Below are 23668 nucleotides of genomic sequence, written 5' to 3'. Positions count from 1 at the left end.
CAGTTTTAATGTTTTGATGGAAAATATCCATCTTTGGATGGTGACGGGCTGATGAGGCTTCATGAAACAGTTTCCTCATTTTTAGAGCTCACTTGGTGGCGCTCTCATTTTAAAAATGATGTGACGTTTCATTGAAATGGCTGTTAAAACCCAAACTTTTTAGAACAGGGAGTTCCATCAAGTGGGCTCTTAAAATGACGACCCAGTTTCATTACGCTTCACCGCATCGCATCCACCAAGACAGAACAATAAAATAAGCCAAACAGAGACAGAAAAACTCACACTCACCTTTGCTGTTGTTTTTTTCTCTCTCATTTTTATTTCATTTTATTTTTTATTTTTTTGTAGAAAATATTGTGATATTTTGTTAAAAATGCTGCAGAAAAACTTATACACATGTCCAGCCAGAAATGTCTCTATAACCACTTAAGGCAAAACTGCAAACAATTATAAGATAATATAAGGATTTTAGAAGTCTGCTTTAAAATCCATGTAACTTGTATCCAGCTCCGGACCAAATGACAAGAATATATCTGCTTTTTTAAATTTACAAACTTAGATCATTTGGATGTACTTTTAATATTTTTGTAGGATGCAAAACAAAAAGAATTATCTCAGAATCTCTGTGGTAATAATTAATATTATTAATATTTACACTCATTCACTTGCTTTTGAAACCCAAAATATATCACAAGCCCAACACAATACTTTACATATTGCTAGCATATGACAGTTCATATCTAACATATTTCTTTACAAACATATCCAACTCAGAGTCTTACAAAATAAAAGTTGCTGCCACTTTTTTGTGTGATTTTTTTCTGTTTTTTTTTTTTTTTTGTAATTACTACTTAATACATTGCTGGTCACATCTTAAGCTCAGGCAATGCTGAGAGAGAAAGACAGAAAAAAAAGCCTGCAAAGAAAAACGACAGGAAGAGACTAGGTGAGATTCAGTCCTAAGTTGTTGACTTGACATGATAGTAAAAAGCTCTTCCTGGACATGCAGAGGCTAAAGAGTGAAGACAAAAGAACACTGAAATTAAGTCAAATGATCCGTTGATGCACAAGATGCCACTCGCCATTGATGAGATTGTGTTCGCATTTTGGTCATTCTGCAAATTATCCAAACAATGAATCGAAACAAACATATGAGAATGAATATGATCAAATATATGTACACTCCTCAAAGAGAAGGAAAAAAACAGAAGTTTTTATAGTACATTTTCCATTTTTTTCTTCACATACAACAATATATTTTTTTCCTCTTTGTTTTTTTAAACAAAGTTTTCATAAATACATTTCAGGCTGGGATTTAGAATGATGTGCCCGAGTCAGGAGTCTGATGAAAAGGATCGCTCTCATTGTGGCAGAAAGACTGCAACTGCAAATTTCCAAAAGGACACCTCCAGTCATCCCCGGGTAGCCTGTTTTGTTGTTTGGTGAAACATTTTTTTTTTTCACGATTGTAACATTCATAGTTATTCATCCCTCACGTTGCAAAGAGATTTATTTGTAGTATGTGTTTTTAAGAAGGCGAGGTACCAAAGGCTAGAGTCTGTGCTTTGAGTCAGTGGCTTTGCCATCACTGAGTCAGTGGTGCTGGTGGTCCGGCAAAGCTATACCCGCGTGGTTGAGTGGCCGTGGGGCAGGTTGGTACTGTTTTGGCTACCACCAAAAGTATTGAAGTTGTGCAGAGGCTGCATATTAGCCAGCGTGTTTGGGATCATAGTAATGGTGCTTGGCGTCATCAGGGGTATGTCATCAGGCGACCGGCGCAACGTGAGCGTGTAGTCTGGCGGGCAGGTGAGGCGAAGCGTGTCATGAGACTGCATGGACTCGCACTCGTGATGGTGCTCGTGCTCCAGCTGCTGCTGCTTCATCTGTAGTGACATCAGCTCCTCGCTCTGGAGGTGTGCAACATCGTTAGCGGTTGACGGGGTGTTGCTGGGGCCAGAGTTGCGCTGGGGTGTTGGGACTCGACGGTTGGAGTCATGTCGGCGCTTGTCCTTCTTGTAATAGAGCGCGGCAAAGGCTAATATGTTCAAGAACAGGAGGGAGGCTCCGACCGCAATGGTTACGCTGAGCTCGGTGGAGTAGTCTCGCTTGGTCTCGATCACCACCGCAGACTCATCGGTGAGGTCGCTGCTCTTCCGCTGGTCAGTGGTCTGCTTGGTGTTGGCAGATGGGACACCAGGGTGCCGCGTGGTAGAGGGCCAGTTGTTTTTGCCAGGGAAGCGTTTGGTGTAAGGGTATGGGGTGGTGTCCTGTGGCGGAATCTTGGTCGTGGTGGACACATACTGAAAAAACTCGTTGATGTTGTGAAGGTGAGGAACTAGTTCCAGCCAGAAGGCAACTTTTGTGGCCCGGTAGTGGTCACGAACTCTGGGTTTCAGGCCAATGTGAAGATAGAGCTGGTCTTTCGGGTTGTACTTGGTCCAGGCCACCTCTTCGAAGCGGTTGGGTTTAGTGTGGATGAACTTGGTGTCCTGTGGAACTGGCTGGTTTGGGTCCCTGGAGAAAAAAACAAACAAAAAAAAAAACCATAAACATAAATTAGACATCAATACTAAGCCAAAATATTTTGCCATCACAGTCTTTAACCATGGAAGGTTTACATCGATGGTGAATAAATGTTCTTCTGATACTCAGCTAGCGCAACAAGAAATAAATGTATGTCCTATCTTCAGATATTTTCTCTGGTAATGATGCAGTTCGCTCATTTTCCACACCTATCAGTTTGTTTTTATCTTCATGTTGTGTCACATAAAACAAAACAATACATTTTTCTGCTCTGTTTTATACTTCTTTGTAAGTGACTATTTATACTTCCTCTTCAGTGATGTTGTCATTGACAGTCATATACATAGTCATAGAACGAAGCGAGAGCCATCCCATTGCTCACCTAACTCCAAGCTCTTGAAAACTTAATGTGTCAATATGCAACCCTTCGGCGTCAATATAGGACACAGAAGTCCACTTTCCCAGCATCAATATACCTGTATTACGCCATGGGAGTGAGTGTCAACAAAAATTCACACAACTCACAAATGAAACTTCCTTGTGATTCCAAACAACACCCTGTTGTTTCAAAGAAACTTGAACCTTATTGTTGGAAATACTATAGCTGGCCTATATCCATCATGCTATAATTTCTGCAGAATTCTCATTGGCGCCTCCAAACCCTCCAGTTTAGATGCAGCATAAAAATTACTAACGTACCCACCCACACCTCTCCATGACAACATCAGTAGTGCTATCCGGAGTTGACATTAAATATGGGTCTTAAAAGAATAAGAAGCACAGGCTCTTAAAATTGAGTGAATAATGTCTAATGTCTAAAGAGGATTCATCATACTGAAATAACTGTGACCTTAAATTATTAAAGATGCTATTGAAAAAACACATTCTCTTTAGTTCCCCACAGCAAGAAAATGATTGCTCTTTAACAGGTCCTTCGAACCATGCAAGTTTAAAGTACTAGACACGCACAGTGGACTCACAGCTGGATGATCATTTAAAAACACATTACAATGTATTTCTTTGAACTGTCAGATTTTATTCAGACCTTGAGACAGGCTTTTTTCCCTACTCATTTGAATTCAAAGGATTATTCCATGATGTAACTGTCCATTAGCCACACTTAGCGCTAATTTATGACAGCGCCAAATGAGTCATTACTCAAAAGTATTCAGAGGCTTTGTTCTTCTTCCCTCCTGCCTTCTTGCAGATCTTTCATACACCACTGACACATTATCGAGTCAGTGGTTTTAGGCATGCTCTCCCACCTCAAGCCTGATACTTGGGTATCCAAAAAACAGGTGACGTCATCCATTCATGAGTCATTATTATTTTAGCCTTTATTATTTTCTGTTTTTGACATTTTTTTTAGTAGGGATGGTCTGATCAAGACTGGCACAGAGTTACATATGTGCCAAAAAGGCAACCAATCACAACGCTCAGAGAAAGCCCATTCAGAAGGGCCCAAAGTTATTGTGAACATTCAGTGGACATAAGACACATCAGATAAATCCATTTTTGTTACAATATTGGTGTTGATATTTGTATTGACGTTATTAATATGTATATATTAATATATTTCTTCAGTATTCCAACCCCACATCAGACATACATACTACAAGTCTTTCAACATGACTTGAGGGACTGAAAGGAGCAGAAAGAAGAGCACTTCTGATCATTGCTGCCCCTTTATTTGTATTTTCTTTTGCAGTCCATTTTGATGTCCAGAGTACTGTGAGTAAGCTTAAGTGTAGATTGATGAAACCAATGATACCACAGATGCGGATTAATTTCACGTGAATAAATTATTAATCAGGAATGTTTTTGACAGTGTTACATCCTTTGACCATTTTCTATGACTTCAGACGTGTTAGAACATGGCACTCTCGGTCCATCAATGCTCCTCATTAATTGCTTCCTTGCAGGCTCCCAGTCAAAGACGTACCGCAGTGGTGTTGTCTGTGGGGCTCATGTCCAGCTCAGGATCAGACGGCTGCTGGCAGGTTGATTTATTTATATATTTCCCGGCGACACTAGTTCTCTGATCAACTCTTACCTGTCCTTTTCTGTCTTTCCAACGGGCTCTCCTAACACTGATCTCCAAAACGGTCGTGTCACACCGTCTTGATATCCTACTATCTCTCCAGAGCGCTGGCATTTAAGACCATCCCGTCTGGTGTCTATGATATCACGACCTGAACGTATTACCGCCTTGGAAAAAGTAAAGAAAAAAAAAAAAGTATTGGCGCAATGCTATGTTTACAGTTGGCTCCTTCACACTCCTCTAATTCAAAGCGTCGGCCCATTTAAGTCAGCAGATGCCTTAAAGCCAGCTCTGCTTTTTAATTACTATGAAATGATACCACTAAATGAATAAGCATATGGCCCTTGAAGATGACAACTTGTTGCATGAGCTACAGCTTTTTAAAGAATCACCGAAGCAAAGCGCCACCTGTGCCTCCGTCGAGTATGCTCTGCTCATTAAAACACTGGACCTACTAATTCACGGCTTGTCCTCCAACTGTTACTACATACGGAGCAATACATCAGTCCTGGCATGTGCTGGGCTTCCTCTTCAGGCCTGTCTTTTCAGAGCAAACATATGCTACAACAATATGGCTCCACCTACGATGAAGACAATAGCGCACATGCTCACGGACAAACGCATGAATAAAGGTCTGCTCACTTCCTAATGCCTGGATCCAAAACCTGCTTTGGAGGAGGATTCATGTGACAGTGCAGTTGCAACGTGCAATACATCTCATTCGTATCAACTGACTAACACATGATTTAGTTTAGCTTCAACAAACAGATTTGATGACTTCAAATCTGTCAATATGTTTGTTTTATTCATCGTGTAGTGCTTCTGCATTCGAAGCAGCCTCTGCTAAAGTGCATCATTTCTTCAGGTTAAATGAGCTGTGGTTGAACCTGCTACTAGTGATGGGCTGATGAGACTTCATGAATCTGTGTCCTCATCTTTAAGATCCATACAGGCTCTTTAACGTATTGAAATGTGCTCGTCCTCAAACGACGTTTCTGTCACTGATCACATGCTTCCATGTGTACTTTATGTCGGCATTGCCCAAAGGTTTATGATAGCGACAAACTCCAAAACAAACATGGCAACTGTCATCTGGTGGCCTCTATAAATCAGGACACTGTCATTGGTGCAGTTCAAGTTTGCAAGTGTGCACAATACCAAGAACCATCCTGTTATTGATAGTATGAATGGGGTCTAACTACAAATGAAACACTCCCACAAGAATTCTGACCACAAGGCAGAGAAGTGAAAAATGCCATATAAGTCTCCTTTAATCTAGCAGAATGGCAAAGCTTGGTCTTCATGATTTTGCATCCACGTGTTGAGCTTCCTGTTTGCGTTAATGGTGAATACAAAAAGCAAGACATGACGGCATCTTTTGAAGTCTCCTGTTTTTCTCTCTGAACAGCAACATCACTCATCACGTTGCACATTCATGTGAAGTTTCTTATCATCAAGCCACCACGATACACAGCAGGGGCACTTTGCAAGAAGACACTTTCTGAAAAATGGTCACACTTCCAGCGATGAATTTCCTTTCATTTGCCAGAAGCACAAAGAAAAGTGAAGCTTGAGAGGAGAACTTTCCCAAATGTCCACGAGGCAGCCGGGGCCCCCACGGGTAAGGCAGCAGCCAGATGGATGCCAAGCAGAGAGCGGGGGAGAGACTGACTTCTAGTGTGCTGATGTTGTTTATTCATCATTAAAGTCACTTGTTTCTGAGACAGATATGAAATAACTCTCACAGCTCTGTTCAATGGTTTAAAATAGGGATGGAGGGAGGGTTGGTGGTCAAGTGTATTCGCCCGAATAGTGACAAAAAGGCAACATTCAGCTTCGGTGGCGAAGAGTCACTGAAGCTGAATTGTGGCAGGAGATGCGATCAAACACCGTGCAGTGCAGTATGAACAATGGTTTTCACTTCAAATCGATGTGACTTAATAGCATTTATTTTTTAGACACAAAAATGAAGCATGGAAGATGATGGAAGCACCATGAAAACCTGGCAACACAATCCCCCACTTCAGTGGTGCCATTGAAAACTTGGCTGGGAACCAAGCAGCAGTAGTTCAACACAAGTGGAAATGATTTTGACTTTATGACCTGTGTATCACACGTTTCCTGTTTATTTAATAATTCCTTTTGTTGTCCCAGTTGTAAGGTATTAAGTGCCGGTTCTGACCATCATCATGGTTATTGGTTCTTTTAAAGTGTTGGAGTGCAAGAATAAATGACATGACAGCCTATCATACTACACGATTTTTAAAAATTTATTTTTTCGTTGTCTTCTTCTTATTATTTTATTATTTGTATGTAATAAAAATCTGTATGTATATATGTATATGTCAAAAAAATATTCAATCATCTAAACATGAATTTTCTTTGACAAACAAATAGTAAAAAGTAAATGTGTTCCCAACAATTTAAGCAATATTAAAAAAAGTAAAAAATGAACCACATTGGATATTCAGAATTTTGAATATCCAATGTGGTTCATTCTTTACTTTTAAAAACATTTTTTAGTTAGCTTTGGCCTCAAATGTTCAATCCTTAGTTTAAACTGGTACTTAATTTCAACCATTTATATTTTCTTGATTTGGAATGTTTCTGCCCAGCAATATCAACTACTGTATGCTCTTTACCAGTGTTGAGTAGATGAGGTGTCATGAAACAGTAGTACAGGGTTGACAAAAAAGTGGCCACTAGATGGCGCTCTTGGTTTAGAAATGATGTGAGGTTTCGTTGAATTACTTGTTCAAGAACAAACATTTTACAGCTGACAGCACCATCTGGTGGCCTCTGAAAATCAGGATACTGTTTTCATGAAACCTCATCTACCCTTCAATATCGCGTTATGAAACCTCATCTACTACACTACCCTCGACTACCCTTCTGGACCTACCCAACAGACCTCTTTGATCATGAATAACACATCAATGCTCAAGTATGTAAGCTGCAACTTCTTTGCCCTGGTAAGGGAGCAGGTCTGGACAAGGTGTGCCCGAGACCACTCTGTGGAGGCTGAGGTCCTTTAACATCGAACTCCTGCTGATTTTCTCTCAGAGTCCTCTTCTATGCTGCGGTGTGCTGTGGAGGCAGCACTAAGTAATAGAACGCAACACGTCTGGACAGACTCATCTGAAGGGTGGGAACTACTGTGGTGGACACAGAGCTGGACAAGATCCTGACCATCCTGGACAACTCCTCCCACCCGCTGCACAGCACTCTGACCCAGCACAGCAGTGTATTCATTCCCAGGCTGCTGCTCAGAAAACGATTCGTATCCCTGGCCATTTCGCCAAACAACTCCCTCTATACTGAGGGTCAAGAGGCCACCACTGCACAGACATCCTTGGTAGTTTTAATGGACATTTATGTATAAGATTTCTTCCACCTGTAAGCACCTTTCAACACCTTTGCATGACCTACACATCCATCCTCACACTTCCTTAATTCTTCAGTGTTTTCCTATTCTCTAGTTGAGTATGTTTTTTATCTTCTTCTATGTATCCTTTCTAACATTCACCCACTTGTGTTTTGTGATGCTACTGGATGCTTGAGTATATCTATCTTCTTGAAGGACAGAAATCCATCCGTCTTAATCAAATCCTTTTTTATCTGCATCAGTTTTGGGGATTTTTTTCCAATCTGTTTACCATCCGCTCAAGTTCTATAACAGCCAGTTGAAGGGCAAATCTTGGCTGCCAACTGATATGTGAAATTGAAATTACGCATTTAAAAGTGTTGAATATTAAAGAACACAAAGCAACTTTTAGAAACCTCACTCACACTGACAAATAAAGCTCATGAATCCATTATAATACGAGACCTACTTTATGTCCACTACAGGCCACTTTATTTTGAAATCGCTGGTGAAAGACTCGATCTAAAATATACATAGAGTATATACTATGATGGGCAGACGAGGTTTCACGAAACAGAGTTCTGATTTTCAGAGGCCACCAGATGGTGCTGTCTGCTGTAGAATGTTTGGCCTTGAACAACTAATTCAATGAGACCTCACATTGTTTCTAAACCAAGAGCGCCATCTAGTGGCCTCTGAAAATTAGGACACTCTTTCATCAACCCTGCAATTCTGTTTCATGACACCTCATCAACCGATCACTAGTGTATAAGTCTCACTCCCACTCACAATTTGTGTGTTGCTGTCCATTTTGACCAACCACAAGTGACTTCAGGGAAAACAAAGACATAAAAAGAAAGAAACCAGTGTGAGTGTGTGAAATGATTATAAAGCAGGTGACACTCTTGAATGCGTGAGCCTTCAGAACGGTCATCAAGGTACCGAAACTTCGCACTGAATGAGGGAGCACATTCTGACACTCAATACTAGCGAGACATATCGGCCGGTGCAATGAAGGAACTGACGTTCAGTACCAAGCCCTAGTGCTGTTTTTCTGGTCACTTTAAATTCATCTGTGGTGAAGTGGCACTGAATGCAACCTTCTCTCAGTTAAACATCCAAAGAGAGCAGCCAGTTAAAAGAGCCTTTTGCAGGCAGGTTTAAGAGGCTAGTTAAAGAGGATGATCCAACCTTCCCGACTCATGCATAGGTTTCAAATACTGAAGTCTTCCTATCTAGTCTAAGTTTTAGTCTAAGTCCGGGGCTTTGCACTGTTGCTTTGTTTTGAAGTTTTTGCTGTGCAATGTTACATCTCATTGCGCTTGACTCTGTCTTCAGCGCAGCTCTGAAACTGTCGATGACACAGAGGGTTTGCCGAGGGATAACACTCCTTTTGCTCAATATTTTGTACTTTGTTGTGTACTTAGTATCCACTGAAGCTCTTACTTACATACATATAGTGTTTTTAGGGTCTTGGTCTGGTCTTAGTCTTGAATACAGTTTAACTCCCCTTTTCCATTCAAAACCATTCAAGAGCAACAGAGAAAACACTCATAAACGAAGTAAAAGAAGGTTTCTGCTTTTTCATTGAAATTTATCGGGGGTTTCAAACTGGTCCACAAGAGTCACAGTGGGCACATACTTTTGATCCTAACTTATCAGGAGGAGACCCAAGCACCAATGAGCTGTCTGAAACCGTGAAACAGACACCCGATTGGTTAACCAATGTCTGTCTGCAACCACTACTGCGCATTTGTGGATTAGTTTGAGACTCCTTAAATATACTGTCTTGTCTCTGTTTCGACTTCCAAATATCTTATCTGGTTGTGATCTCCAAACGCCTCAGTCCTGTCGCGGTCTTGATACTCGATACCTGTCTCGACAATGTTTGGGTCTCGGTTGGTGTGGCCTTGACTACAACACTCTCTGACAACATGCAATGCTAACGCTGACTTTATCATCAACACGGGGAGAAAAAGTACACTAATTGATGGGCTAAAGTGAAATGAATACCAAGGAAACAAAAGTTTAAGTGACGCAAGTTTTGATGTTTTGAAAGGTAAAGCAAATCAACACTCACCCAGTCTTAGCAAAATTTGTCCAGTAGGTCATGACCACGGCGCTCAGCATCACATCATTCTTGGAAAAGTTGCAGTTGAAGAGATCCGTTGGGCCAATCATAGGAATCCCAAACACATAGGGTACTTCATCACCGTGCGCTGAGTCGGCCCAGCTGGGCTTCATTTCACTCTGGCAGTGATGGTAAAACGCATAGAAGTAGGTCGGGGATCCATACTGGGCGTGGAGGTCAGCCGTGGCCACTGCCGGTGCCACCCATTGGTGGTCAGTGAATAGCGCGACCAGTGTCTTGCGGCGTGTCTCGGGGTTCTCCTTGTCCGCCCAGTCTGTGTACATGAACTTGATGGTCTCACGAAGGGTATCCTTGCCTTCTGGGTAGCCGTATAAATGATCCACAAAATCGGAAACAGCAAAATCGAAATCATTGGCAGACACTCCATCCTCACTATCCACAATACCGTCAACAAACTTGAAGCCTTCGCCTTGATTAACCCCCAGCATGATGTCGTAGTTCAGGAACTCCCCCTGCTCCATCAGGATCTGAGGGTCATCTGGGATCACGTCTCCATCAATCACTGGGCCGAAGGCAATGTGGTACTTGGCAGGTGTGACGTACTGCTCGATCAGCTCCTTGTAGTTCTTGTTCTGCAGACACTCCACCAGGTCGATGGTGTCCAGCATGTTGCAGCCGACCTTCTCAGCTAGGGCCCTCGTGTACTTGGCAGGCTGGTAGTTGACGGCCCAGCTGGAGAGAGCCGTGCCACTCTGGATGATCGCTTTCTGAAACAGATCTGCAATGGAGGCTGGGATTAATGAAAAGGCCAACAAAGCAAAACAAAAACAAACATGGATTTTAATATCGCGCAGGCACGTTGAGTTGATGCTCAGCAGGTGAGCAGACAGTTGAAGCCGACAGCGTCAAGAAAGACCTGACCCCCATCTGTACTGGCAAAGATGACATTTGCGAATATGTTTAAGGCCGTTTAATGTTATGGAACTGACAAGATAATTCACCAACAAGTCACACAGCGAATGTCAGCAGTGGCCTTTTCTCTGCTGGAGACGATCATATCATTTCGTCCACACCACACTGAATGATCTCATTATCAGGAGCAGGAATGTCAGCGAAAAACATGAAAAGCAAGTTGTATAAATAGTTGATTGAAGAGGCACGCAAGCATTCTTTACGAGAGGAACATTTGAAATGCAATATAAATTATGGACCCCAGCTCAAATGACTATTTCACGCCTTCCACCTCACTTGGTTCTAGTAATGGTGATAGGTTTGAACATGAGTTCAAGAAGTTAGTTTAACAGTTTGGAATATGTCCTAAAATCTAATTGTGTCTTTTCTTACAATTTGTCACCTTTTAAACAAGTCTTTTTCTTTCACTGTCACGGATTAAATTAAATATCAACTTCATATACTACACTTGTTTATATTTCACTATTAAACACTAGTAATTTCAATTATTTCCTTTCTTCACCTTCCATTGTAAATAACATGTAAGAGGAGTTAGTTGAATTTCACAATTCAGGGATTTAAGTTGGAAGTATTCTCATTTTAATTGAATTTATTGAATTATTTCTGAATTGAATCTCAGAATTCTTAGCTTAAAGTCAGGCTCCTCCCTTTAAAATCAGAATTCTGACTTTAACCTCAGAATTACGGAAATAAATTGAAGTTAGAATTCGTATGATTCTACCAACATAATTCTCAATAATAATAATAATAATAATAATTAGAAGAAGACGAATGTATTGTGTGATTGGAGCAACCATGTTTGATCAATAGTTGTTTATGCTGTGTTCTCCATGTTCTCCATGACAACAGCCTTGATTTCATCTCCTTCAGAGACTTGGAGCAGTATTTTCCACTATGTTTCTACATTATGATATAGGATTGGATTGAACACAGAAAACCAAAACAACACAAAACATATCTGCTGTTTATAGCAACACCTAAGGCTGAGACCACAGACAGCAAATATTCGGTTGCACGACTTCATGCATTGCCAATTAGTAAGTTGGCCCCAATACACAAGGAGCGTGTCTAAGTTTGTGAGCTTCACGCTGCTATTTATACACAAACACACTGCCGCGATGACTCAAGCAGTGGGACATGATGAGTAGTTTGTGAACTGCAAGAACCGATTTCAGATTTTTGGTGAAGATGGCAGAGCGGGGAGGCTGCAGGGAAGGGGAGGTGGCTGTGAAAAGATCACAGCTGCAAAGGGCCGCATCAGTTTTCTTTAGTCTATTGGAATCAGCCCTTTACAGTGTGAAATATTGTCTTGTTTTAGGTAAATTCAGCCCCGATCTTGACCAACTTATTATGGTTCTCTCACGCCTCAGCATCACTTCCATGAACTGGCTAACTTCAGTCTCTGAGTCGGTGCCCTGTTGTCATGTTGGCATCAGTGTTGCTACTTTGCTAGCTTCGACTCCTTCGCCTTCCTCATGCCACTACTGTCCTTATGCATTTTCATTTGGCGTTTCCTTATTTATGCAACTCTTTCTTCATTTTGTAGTCGTTTATTATCATGGAAAAGCCGTCTTTCACTTGATTTCATGGTGACTGTTGAGGTGCTCCTTGCTTATGTGACCGTTCTTTTCGAAGATCAAAGCCACATTTAAGTAAATTCAAGAAATGATTCATCAAATGGTGAAAATGAGGCATTATAAGTTTTTGTGAAATGAAATGTGATTTTTCAAAATCCAGAATAATAATTCAGTTGAGAGCTGACACCAAGCATTTCGTTTGTTTTCTGATCTTTTTTTTTATGATTAACAAATAATGTATTCCTTTGTGTAGCAAGACATGCAGATGTATTTCAGCTGCCAGTGCTGCTGGTGCTAAGATCACAAACAAAACAACAACAGAGGCACTGGAAATAGAATGGAGCTTGATGTACCTTCTGAGTAATGCGAGAGCGTGAGCAGGCTGACACATGACGCTCCAGCACCAGAACCAAAGATGGTCACTCGCTTCGGATCTCCTTTGAAGGCCTGGATGTTTTCTTTGATCCACCTGAGAGCTTGGATCTGATCCAGCAGACCGTAGTTGCCCTTGGCTGCCTGGTCTCCAGTGCTTAGGAACCCTAGAAGGAAGAGAAAGAAGAAAAAAAAAAAGATCAGAACTTCCTTTTCTGAAAAGGCTTCACTGTGTGGGTGACAGGACACAATCGTCTAGTGTGAATTACGATCTTTTCAGAGACTCAACCTCACCAGCCGACTGCTCTTGTGTATATCAATCAAAAAGGAAAACAACATCTTAACCACAGCAGGCTGTCTATTACAGAAGAGATTTTTTCCATTTACTCTGTATAGCACCACCATTTTTAGCATTTACATTGGATGCTGCCAATTTGACCAGAAAAAGAGTAGTGCAAAACCAAAGGAAGCCTCTTGTCATTGTGATTACTGATCCTTTGGAGGAAAATACATGGACACAGGCAAGATTAAAATAAGACAGAGGGAGTCACTTCAGAGACATGCATTCCTTTATTTGTCTTCCAACATCTGCAGAGGGCTCCAGACTTTTGTACCTTAATGCACACCAGTACAAATAATTCCATATCCATGCGTCAACATGATGAAGTGGACATTAGAGCTGGGATGAGATGCATTTGGCCCAATTCCACATTTTCCCAATACTTTGGGATTTGATTAATATCGCAATTCTGCTTTTTTGTTTTTTGTCCAATTCAATTCATAGAGCCATTGTGATTTATTAATTAAAAAATAAATGCACATTGCAGTATCTGCAGACATTTGGCCAAAGTGATGACGGTGGTTGTATTTCTGTACAAGTAACATCCGACTTACGACCGGGATCGGTTCCGACCAACCAGTCGTAAGTCGAATTGAACATAAGTCGAATGCCATTCAAAATAGCCGACGTGAGGGTTATAGGTGCTACTGTAGTGGTAGATCACTGTGTGAGAGTGAGATGCTGGGATACTGTGCTGCCGTAACTGTCGTATGTGTTGCCGGGCTGCTAAGTGCCGCGGTGCCAGACATTGAATAAAATTTAAAAAAAAGCATATGGTGGCCGTGGTCGTAAGTATGGGTGGACGTAAGTCGAGTAAGTCGGATGTTACTTGTATTTATACAGAGTATTATTCACTGTTTAAGAATACACAAAGCAGTCGATGTGCAATAACAAGGTGTCAGAACAGGTTCTGCCAGTAATATTTTGGGGCCTAAATTGTTCAAGCCATTGAGAGCCTGCATTATCACAGACCAATATGCCGATGTAGCAGGAGAGACAGACTTTGTGGGAGCTGGATTAAATAACCAATATCCAACTACTTCCCCCACATTTTTACATCCATCGTATAGATGCTGTGATTCCAGTATCTACAATCCAAGGAACAAAATTGCAAGGTTTTTCTGAGTCGAAGGAACAAGTGTGGCAGTTAATAACAAAGTACCTTCGATCAAAGTCAAAGTCAAACAGACAAACTTTAATAAATGACGAGCGCAGGGAGCTGGCAGCGTTGTAAACACACGCTGCAGCTGATCCACTAGCTCACTAAGCATTGCGGTGTGATGTCTCCTCTCTGGCCCTCTTTAATCCTAGAAATGTTTACTTGCCAAAATAGCAATGCTGCCACCTCTCACGCATCTGGCGGGACAGTCAGACAATTGGGGCTTCTCACACGCTCTCGCGCAGTCGTAGATGAGTGACAGCATGTGAGAAATGTACTCCACAACGAGAAGAGAATGTGGTTGCTTGCACTGAGCTCCACTGGCATTTACCCACTTTGACCTCACACATCCCTCCACTCAACGTCCGCCCCCTCATGCCATGGTTGACAGATCTTCGACATCTCACGCATCACAACCAGGGGTTCCGCTACATGTAAATGATGGTGGTGCCACAGCTTAAATGAGAGGCACCCTACCTTTATTTTTTAAGATAAAATCTTATGTAAGTAAATGTATTTAAACAGAGTGGCAACATTGAAACAAACGGATAACACAAAGCACATCATGGAGATGGAGCTGTTTTTCATTCAGCTCCGCCACACTTTTAAAAAAGCCAAACGGAAACCCTAACTACTGTCATAAGTTGGCAGCCCTGCTTGAGAAACCGTCATCCCAATTAACCTGATAAAAATTGGTAGTAACTACAAATGCCACAGATCATGGTGCTTGAGGGCAGGATGCAACTGTTTCTGCATCAAATGCCCACACACCCAGATCGATACACACAGTTGAAGGCCACCCGGGGCTAGAGAAGTGGAATGCCAACACAGAGCCCCAACAGTCAAGGCCCAGAGGAATCGGCCTGGCAGCTACGTTTGCTTCAAAAACTTGTTGACAAATTAGCAGATCCGCCTGAACCCATTAAGTCTGTCTCTCTCTGCTGCAGGAGTCGCGGGCCTGCATGACACAGCCAGCTCTGGAAACAAACTGGCCGAGCCTGGCAGTCGCAGTCTGTCTCTGTGAGCTTACCACGACCCGCCAGTGCAAAATGACAAATGGGATCAGGACCGCTGGGTAGGAGTGAAGGGGAAGAAAGAAAAGAAGAAAAAAAAAAGTTAGCCTGCAGCGCTTTGATTGAGAGTAGAACTGGTTTGTCATGCAGAGGGAGAGAAATGATAGAGAAGTGCTCTTTGGATGCTGGGTGGAGGATTACAAGACCTCTGGCAGCACAGTTGACACCCTATAGGCTGACCGCAGGCATAAGTTTCCTCCACCACCTGTCCCTGGCTGTTTATTTTTCCTTCCTCCTCCATCACATGCACAAAGACACAGCTTACCGGCTGCTCTCCAGGATGTCTGAGGAGAAGTAGAAGCTGAATAGGACTGTTTATGTCTGACAACTCTTAGCACTGCAAAAATAAATAATGTGCATTTTTAAAAAGACAGAAATAAGGTCCTTGTTATTGTTATTCCCATGATACAAGGCCACATACTGTATCTCGGACACTGCAGCAAACTCAGACTCAGAAATGACATCTCGTCGAGTTGGCACCATCTTTGTGACTGACACCTAAAGGAATTCATATGACTGTCCACTTTTATCTTGTGAAACTGACAGACGCTCGATGACAATGGACTGATAGTAACGGCAAAACTATTTCCTTATACACAGCCTCAGCTTGAAAAACCAGCAGGAGCTCAGCGTTGCTGTTTCTTGTCAAAGGTTTGTTTCAATTAGCAAGAGACCACTTGGCAAAGCCAGGAGGTGCTGCCGTGACTATATTAGTCTGCTGTTGAAGGACCCCCTGCCTAGCCTAGAAAGTTGTTAGATAAAAAAAATGAGCATCCCATCTGACCACAATCACCTTTTTATATGAATCAATGACTGCCTCACTCTACTTTTAATCAATAAACAGAATCACCCGGTGTAAGTTGAACTGTGGAAATCCAAGGTCAACAGTGAGATACCGAAGTTGCAAAAAAAGCTGGAAGAAAGTTTACTGTGATTGACTTCAAAAATATGTTCCAGAACTCTCATATCCTGTATGAAGGAACACATTCTGCTAACAATGAAAATTGTTCATAGAGAATCCCTGCTGTGTTCCTCTCCATAAACACAGCACGGTGCTGTCAGTCCAACTGTGATCTCTCACATCAGATCTCTTTCCAACCCTCCACTCAGTGCCTGCTCTGACACCAAACCTGTGGTATTAAAAACACTTCTACAACAATGCAGGTCAGTCAGAGATCGAACATGGTTCAGAATCACTTGTGATACTGCCAAATGTCGTATAAAAACGATACTGCTGAAGTTTTTGAGCGTAGTATGCGTCCCAACAATTTCGCCATACTGTGCAATTGATCACTGTGATTTCATCACTTCAGAATGTGTTGCAGTTGAACAGAACATTGCCTCTTTTGGCACTTGGCAGGTGACCAGAGAGCCAAAAAAAGTTATGTGCGTGTGAGTGTAGACTCAACAGAATGACACAGATATGGTGCGCCAAGTTACTGATATTAATTGTAAAGTGTGATAGTGAAGTGTGAACAGAGAAAAGGCTTCAATGTGCGACTGTGTGTGGGTGAACATCCTGTTGTCACATGATGAAGAGAAAATATTGGTAAAATTATATATATATATATATATATATATATATATATATATATATATATATATATATATATATATATATATATATATATTTTTTTTTTTTTTTTTTTTTTTTTTTTTTTTTTTTTGACAGGCTCTGAAGTTTTCACGGCTGTGTTGGAATATTTGTTTTTGGCGACACTGCTGGTAAAAGAATGTAATTCCAAGCTGCTGTGAAGCTGAAGGACTGATTGACCCAGATGCTAAACGTTTATTTCTACCGCATGCTTCAGAAAGCTGTTCACAAATAGCTTCACTGACAAAAGACCATGAACATAGAATAAAACAGATACAAGCAGTAATCAAAAAGACGCAAAACATGTGTTTATAGTTTGATTTTGAGTCAGACAGATCGATTGCTAGGGATATTGAAATGTTTGTCACGTCTTTCAGCAGTGGTATATACGAGTTTAGACTTTCTGTTGTCTATTCTCCCCGTCTGACCCACATGACACATCACCTGACAAGCACTGTAACCCCCGATCTCTCAAACTCCGGAGCCCAGTCTTCATGTGTAGCACTTTTGAAATGTTGAATTCTTGTTAGCCCGAGTCCCTAAAGTAAGTAAGTAAGTTAGTCCTGCTCAGGGTTGCAGGGAGTGCTTGAGCCTATGCCAGGGGTCATTGGTCAAGAGGCGGCACTACACCCTGGACGGGTTGCCAGTCCATCACAGGGCATCACCAAACATTATATTGACCATTGGTGTGAACAAAAACACATAGACAGACACATGTCCCCACGTAAAAGACAGGTTGCGCCTTTCAGAGTCTGGCAGCTGCAGAGACACAGTGGTGATGGAACATGACACACTTGTCCAAACCAGATGGTACTGAATCAGCTAACACGCCTTTCTGTCTGATAAATGCTAGCAGCCCATGGACGTTAGCTGCTAACAGCTTATGTCGCTGCCAACCAGTTTAGCTGGCTATATTTACACTATACATCAATGAAATGACGAGTAGACACTGAGATGTTTGTTAGCATCTGAAAAATAGGTTCCCCATGTTTGATAACACACCAAAAACCACGGTAAACACAAAAAATGAGTTGACAAGCAAACTATTAAGTCCGTTTTTTTTTTTTTTTAATTAGGAAGACCAGTCATCATTGCCAACTGCTGAAAGGTTTCTGTCGCGGCTACAACCATTAGCCTTCTTTTTTCAGAACACATGTTGAGAAGAAAAGCAACCACTCTCCTCATCATCAGAAAACGTCTTCTTTGAAAGACACATTTTTGTTGGCTTTTGATGGCATGGGTAAAAGGAGGCTCAATTGATTTAACGTTTGCTTGAAATGTTCCGCAACTCTTGGTCCTCACATGTCTAGGTTTCAGTAGCTCCTGAAAGGCCATAATATACTGTCCATTTCACTAAATCTAATTTTGAACTTCATCTTCAGTACAATGGCAATCAGGCACTCTGATTTACTGCGGAACTGTATTTTCCAGCAGCCTTTGTCAGAACGCCGCAGTAGGAGGGTGCTGCAATCAAATACTCTCATGCTACAAGGATGAAACTCTCCACAGAGCGTGACATCATTGCATTTTTGAGAGGAGATAGCGAGCATCGCGGGGAGATTGATCCATCCGCTTTTCAGCATGGAGACTGACATTTATGCCTCATGAAAGGAATGATGGCTTTATGGGATTAAGGTTGATTCCGGTGGAAATTGGCTCCGAAACCTCCATCAGATTGAGAATTTAGCGGTAATCACAGTGTTTAAATGTAAATATAAGGGAGAGTCAGTGGACGACTCATACAGTTGATGTTGGAGACACGAATCAACATAAAATGATCCATTGATTTGCAACATTAGAGCATGGATTTCAACTTGCTACCTTGATCTGACCCACTTGGATAATTACGGATTACTGGATGCAGATTTTCAAAATCTTCCTTGATAAATTGATCAATTATTTATTAACCGACCCTTTCGCTCAGTTCATAGGATCAGAAAAAATATGAGTGGAAGTCTATGGGGAGATCAAAGTTATTGTCTAGCCCACTTTGCCTCAAGCAGTGGCTCACACATATGTTGTTTAAATGATAAATAATTATGTGTGTTTCCACTACGTTTGTCGAGTCATTTAAGATTTATTTGCTTATGAAAATATATATGTATATATGTATGACACCACAGCAGAATCCATTTGCAGCACAGCATTAGACTGTACCTCTCAGATTCACAGACATCATACGGCAGATCAGAAAGCTTTCATCTCTTCATTGACTCCAGTTGATATTTTTTTGTTAACACAGGTGCCATGAGGTGGAAGCAAATGGGCGTGGCTTAGGCTGCCCATCACTAGCGGTATACATTATGTCACCCGAGCCATGGCTTGTGCTCCATCTTCAACACTCTAACTCTCTTCACTCTTTTCTCCCCACATGACCTCCTGCCCCATCACCTGACAAGCACTGTGACCCTCACTCTCACAAACCCTGCTGCCCAGTCATCATGTGTAACACTTTCGAAATGCTGAATTCTGAATTCTTGTTACCCTCAGTCTCCATAGTATCACCATTCTGTCGAATATTTCCCACTGGTGTGAAGGAAAACACATAGGTACGTGGTCCCACCCCCCATACAAGACACATAGAGAACATCTCCATTCAACACAAAGCTGAAAAAAGTTGGCTCATACAACGGCTGTCCATTGTAACCAAAAGGTCAGCAATGACATGCTCCACTTCACATTAGCCATGAAAAGGTTTCTCAAATAGAGATTTTGACCTTTTGTCAGTATTTATTACACAGCGACAAAGCAGCAAAAGAAGAAAATATACAGTTGAAACAGTGAGAGGATTCTTACTCAGATGCAGCCAAACTGGTTTGGATAATTCATGCTGAATTTGAGCCTGCAAGTGTCGACCAGCTTGAGTGTTTGTGAATTCAGGATGAGATGGAGAAACTTTCTCTCTTAACTGAGGATGAAAGAGGCTCATTCATCATACGTCCAGAAGCTGATAAAAGTCCCCCCTATAGCTGTAGTAGCAGTGTCCACAAATGGCCTCGCAGCACATGTCCTGGGTGCAGACAGAGTGGCCAGTACACCAACTCATTTGAGTTTATCGTCCCACAGAGCAGGTTGTGTTTTCGAGGGCTTTCATGTCTCTGTCTGTGTTAAAAATAATTTAAAAAAAAAGAAACTAGAAAAACACACAGAACGCAAACCAAGCACCTTCAGTCCACTCTAGTGATGGGCTAATGAGGCTTCATGAAACACATTTTCAGGACCCACTAGATGGCGCTCTGTGCTCTAAAAATTTTGGGTTTGAACAGCTGTTTCAATGAAACCCCACATCACTTTTAAACCGCCGCCTACTGGTCTATAAAAATGTGGACGCTGTTATAAAGTGTCATCAGACCATCACTGGTCTACCGCAACGCAATTTACTCAAAAATAATTTAACATATTTTCCGCAAATTTCATCCAAACTATTCTACAACATTTCAAATTATTTTGAAGACATTTTCAGGAAATGCTAAAAATGGAACAAGAACCAAATGACTGTGACATTGCTGAGGATTGTTGTCTGGATCCAGGAATCTTCTTGAGAATAAAAATTAATTTATACCATGTATAAACAAATCAGAAATCTGTTCCAAAATATTAGTTGATGCTTGCCAACTCCCACACCACTTGAACGCACTGGAATGTACCTGACAAGATGGAAGCCGCAGAGACAAGCACTGGAAAAGGCACATTTTTTTGGCACTTTAGGCACTTAACCCTCCAAAGTAACCATATAAAGCAGCCCAGGACCGGCCCATCCTCACTCCCATGCCATAATATATTGATGTTGGGAAAGTGGACTTCTGCGTCCTATCCTGACACCGAAGGCAGCCGTTAGCGTTGCATGTTGACACATTAGGTTTTCACTTAAAGCACATATTCCACCTTCTACGGAGGTTGGGGTTAGGTAAGCCATGGATTGGCGGGCTTTTTGTTCTAAAGGTTACAATTTGTCAATTGCTATGTACAGCCCATGAAACAGCGAGGCGTTTGAGTCACAGTGACCGTCAGTGAGGAGGGGAGCCACGTAAGGGGTTAAAAATGAGACACAGGACATTGTGTCATGAAACCTATCACGACCTATGCATCAGGATGTAACGCTATCGGTGTCAATATAGGACGCAAAAGTCCACTTTCCCGACATCAATATATTACGCCAAGGGAGTGAGGGAGTGTTCGCCAGAAACTGAAGGAGTGACTTTCTCCACAATGGATCTTGTGAAAACGTGACTACAAATTCTTGAAACATCAAATAACATTTGTCTCTGACAGCAAAGTAAGACTGAAGCTTTACAAAAACAAAATACCTCCAAGTCAAAACAGAAATCAACAGAATAGCAGCGCTGCCCCCAACCCATTGGCTGAGTTCACAGGAGTTCAAAATGCACAACAACATATGACATATGAATAATTTTTTGGGGAAATCAAGTCGACGTATTATTCTTCTTGAGTGCAACAAATATTGCAGCTCAGCCACTCACTGGTAAGAATCTGATCACATGGCAACCTTTCCTCTTGTCTTAAATATTATATTCAATATTTTCCTTTTGTGGACTTCAGTTTCTTTCATTGACTTTAACAAACCATTGTCTAGCATCTTTTAAGCAGGCACTTCCTGTCTGTGGCAGATCGTCATGATTAATAGCATTAATGACATTTCATCTTGTTTCCTCTCAGGAGCAGCCTTTGTTTCTGTGTTGCTCAGCATGCTCCTTTTGAAGATGGTCTTGATCCTGAGGGCCACTTTTTACAGCAGAAGCATTCACGGAGAGGAATGTCGTCTATGAATCCTGAAAAAAATTCTGTCCACCAGCAGCAGGGAACTTGCATTCATGACATGTTTTTATTAAATATGCTGCGCAGTCTAATAGGAAGTGAGAATAAGCGCGACAGGAGCCAAACTGTCTGTGGTTCATAGGGTTAAACTGCAGATTAGTGATGCTCAGCTAAGTCTCTGCACTCAGTCTAGACGGGTTTGTGTACGCTTTTGAAAAAAAAGCAGGCCTTAGGCTAAGAGTCTGTGAGAAATCCTAATAATATTTAGGATCATGTCACTACAGTCTCAAGAGCTACAACGTGACTTTTAAGCTGGTAGATGAAACTATGACATGTGCCAACATGAGCAAATTGCAGAGTGAAATTAACCTAAACGCACTTGACAACAATGAAGTGACAGCAATCTGACTTAACTGTCGCAGAATGCAGATACTCCAACAACCCACTGTTAATGAGCGATAAATTCAAGTCCTCAAACCATTTTTATTGTCTGGACACGTGCTATTTCTTTTGCTACCAAAATAGTAATTGAATATTTTGGTCCTCACATTTCGGAATTTTGGTGAAATATGCCGTCCAGTTAACCTAATGTATTTTTATTAATCTAATCTAGGCAACATGGGTGATATTACTATCTCAGTCAACCAACATGTCAAGCAACCAGATGTTGCCAAATATTTCCCTACATATTGGTGAGTAGGAGTGAAATGGATCAACACATTCAGTCAAATAGCGACTATTTTCAAGTGTCTTCTGGGTCCTATGTTGACGTCAAATTCAGCCATATGCAGTGTGTGTTCAAGCTTAGGGTTACAATTGAAATGCATGTTCTGTCTTGCGCGGTTTCAAGTTCCTCTCAAGTGACTTTTGTCCACATTTTTGTTTCACCGGTGTGAGTCCCACCTCCAGCTGTGCCCCGCCTCCTGTTGTGTGCTTCGCAACTTTCTCAGTCCTCTGTCGGTTCGACAACATCACAGATTATGACTTTGTTAGCTTTTGTTTGTCAAGCGGAGTAAGTTTTGGATCCGCCTCGCCCTTATGGATTATCATTTATCAAAGACTGAGAACTGACATGTCACAATCCAGTAGCAGGGAGTTGGTAGACCTTGTGAGTTTTTTATTTATTTATTTTTACTACTTTCTGCGTTGTAGATACAGACTGAAGATATCAGATATATAGAGCAGAATATGTGGAATTACGTGGCAAGGAAAAAAAAAGTTTCATATTTCAGGTGACTCAAGGTAGCGACCTTTTGCTTTGTTGGCTGCGCTGCAAACCCTCTGCCATCTTAATGAGCTTCATGTCACCTGTTGCAAAACCTGGTAGGAAGATGGTGAGGTTGGAACTGACAGGCAGAAGGCGGAGAGGAAGGAGATTGATGGAGGTGGTGAAGGAGGACATGAGGTTTGTAGGTTTGAGAGAAGAGGAAGCACAGGACTGGGTGAGATGGAGGAAGATGATCCGCTGTGGCCACCCCTGAAGGGAGAAGCCCAAAGAGAGAGAAGAAGAAGAAGTATTGATAATGAACCTCTTGCACAGAAGAGGAAGACGGAGGCAGCGTAATTGGAGGCGGTGGTCGGTGAGGCCTTTAAATATATATCGCCAGTGGAGGACAGAGACATTCCACCATTGTCTCATTATAGCTATGTCGGGTAGCATCAGCAACACTGCCCCCCGCAGTTTCAGGTGGTACTGCTCTGTTTGGTCCACATCCATAAGCTTTCTGGAAACATGCAGAAATGAGGACGAAATGAAGGCAGAGCAAGGACAGAAGGCTCCGATCC

The 23668-nt window shown here is 41.7% G+C and overlaps 1 protein-coding gene across 1 annotated transcript in view; it reads right to left on the bottom strand.

The window, feature by feature from the left end:
- Positions 1-285: 285 nt before the first annotated feature.
- The window catches only part of nlgn4xa (neuroligin 4 X-linked a), an 86033-nt gene continuing 62650 nt past the window's right edge, over positions 286-23668 (bottom strand). Inside the window, exons 4-6 of the mRNA XM_053854848.1 lie at positions 12923-13108; positions 10009-10798; positions 286-2514 (exon numbers count right to left, since the gene is read on the bottom strand). Of these exons, the coding sequence (XP_053710823.1) occupies positions 1620-2514; positions 10009-10798; positions 12923-13108 (1871 nt within the window). The 3' untranslated portion in view covers positions 286-1619. The remainder of the gene's footprint in view (positions 2515-10008; positions 10799-12922; positions 13109-23668) is intronic.

This window comes from Synchiropus splendidus, chromosome 1, assembly GCF_027744825.2.
Source record: "Synchiropus splendidus isolate RoL2022-P1 chromosome 1, RoL_Sspl_1.0, whole genome shotgun sequence".
NCBI classification, from domain to species: domain Eukaryota; kingdom Metazoa; phylum Chordata; class Actinopteri; order Syngnathiformes; family Callionymidae; genus Synchiropus; species Synchiropus splendidus.
This window is presented reverse-complemented; position numbering and strand designations above follow the sequence as displayed.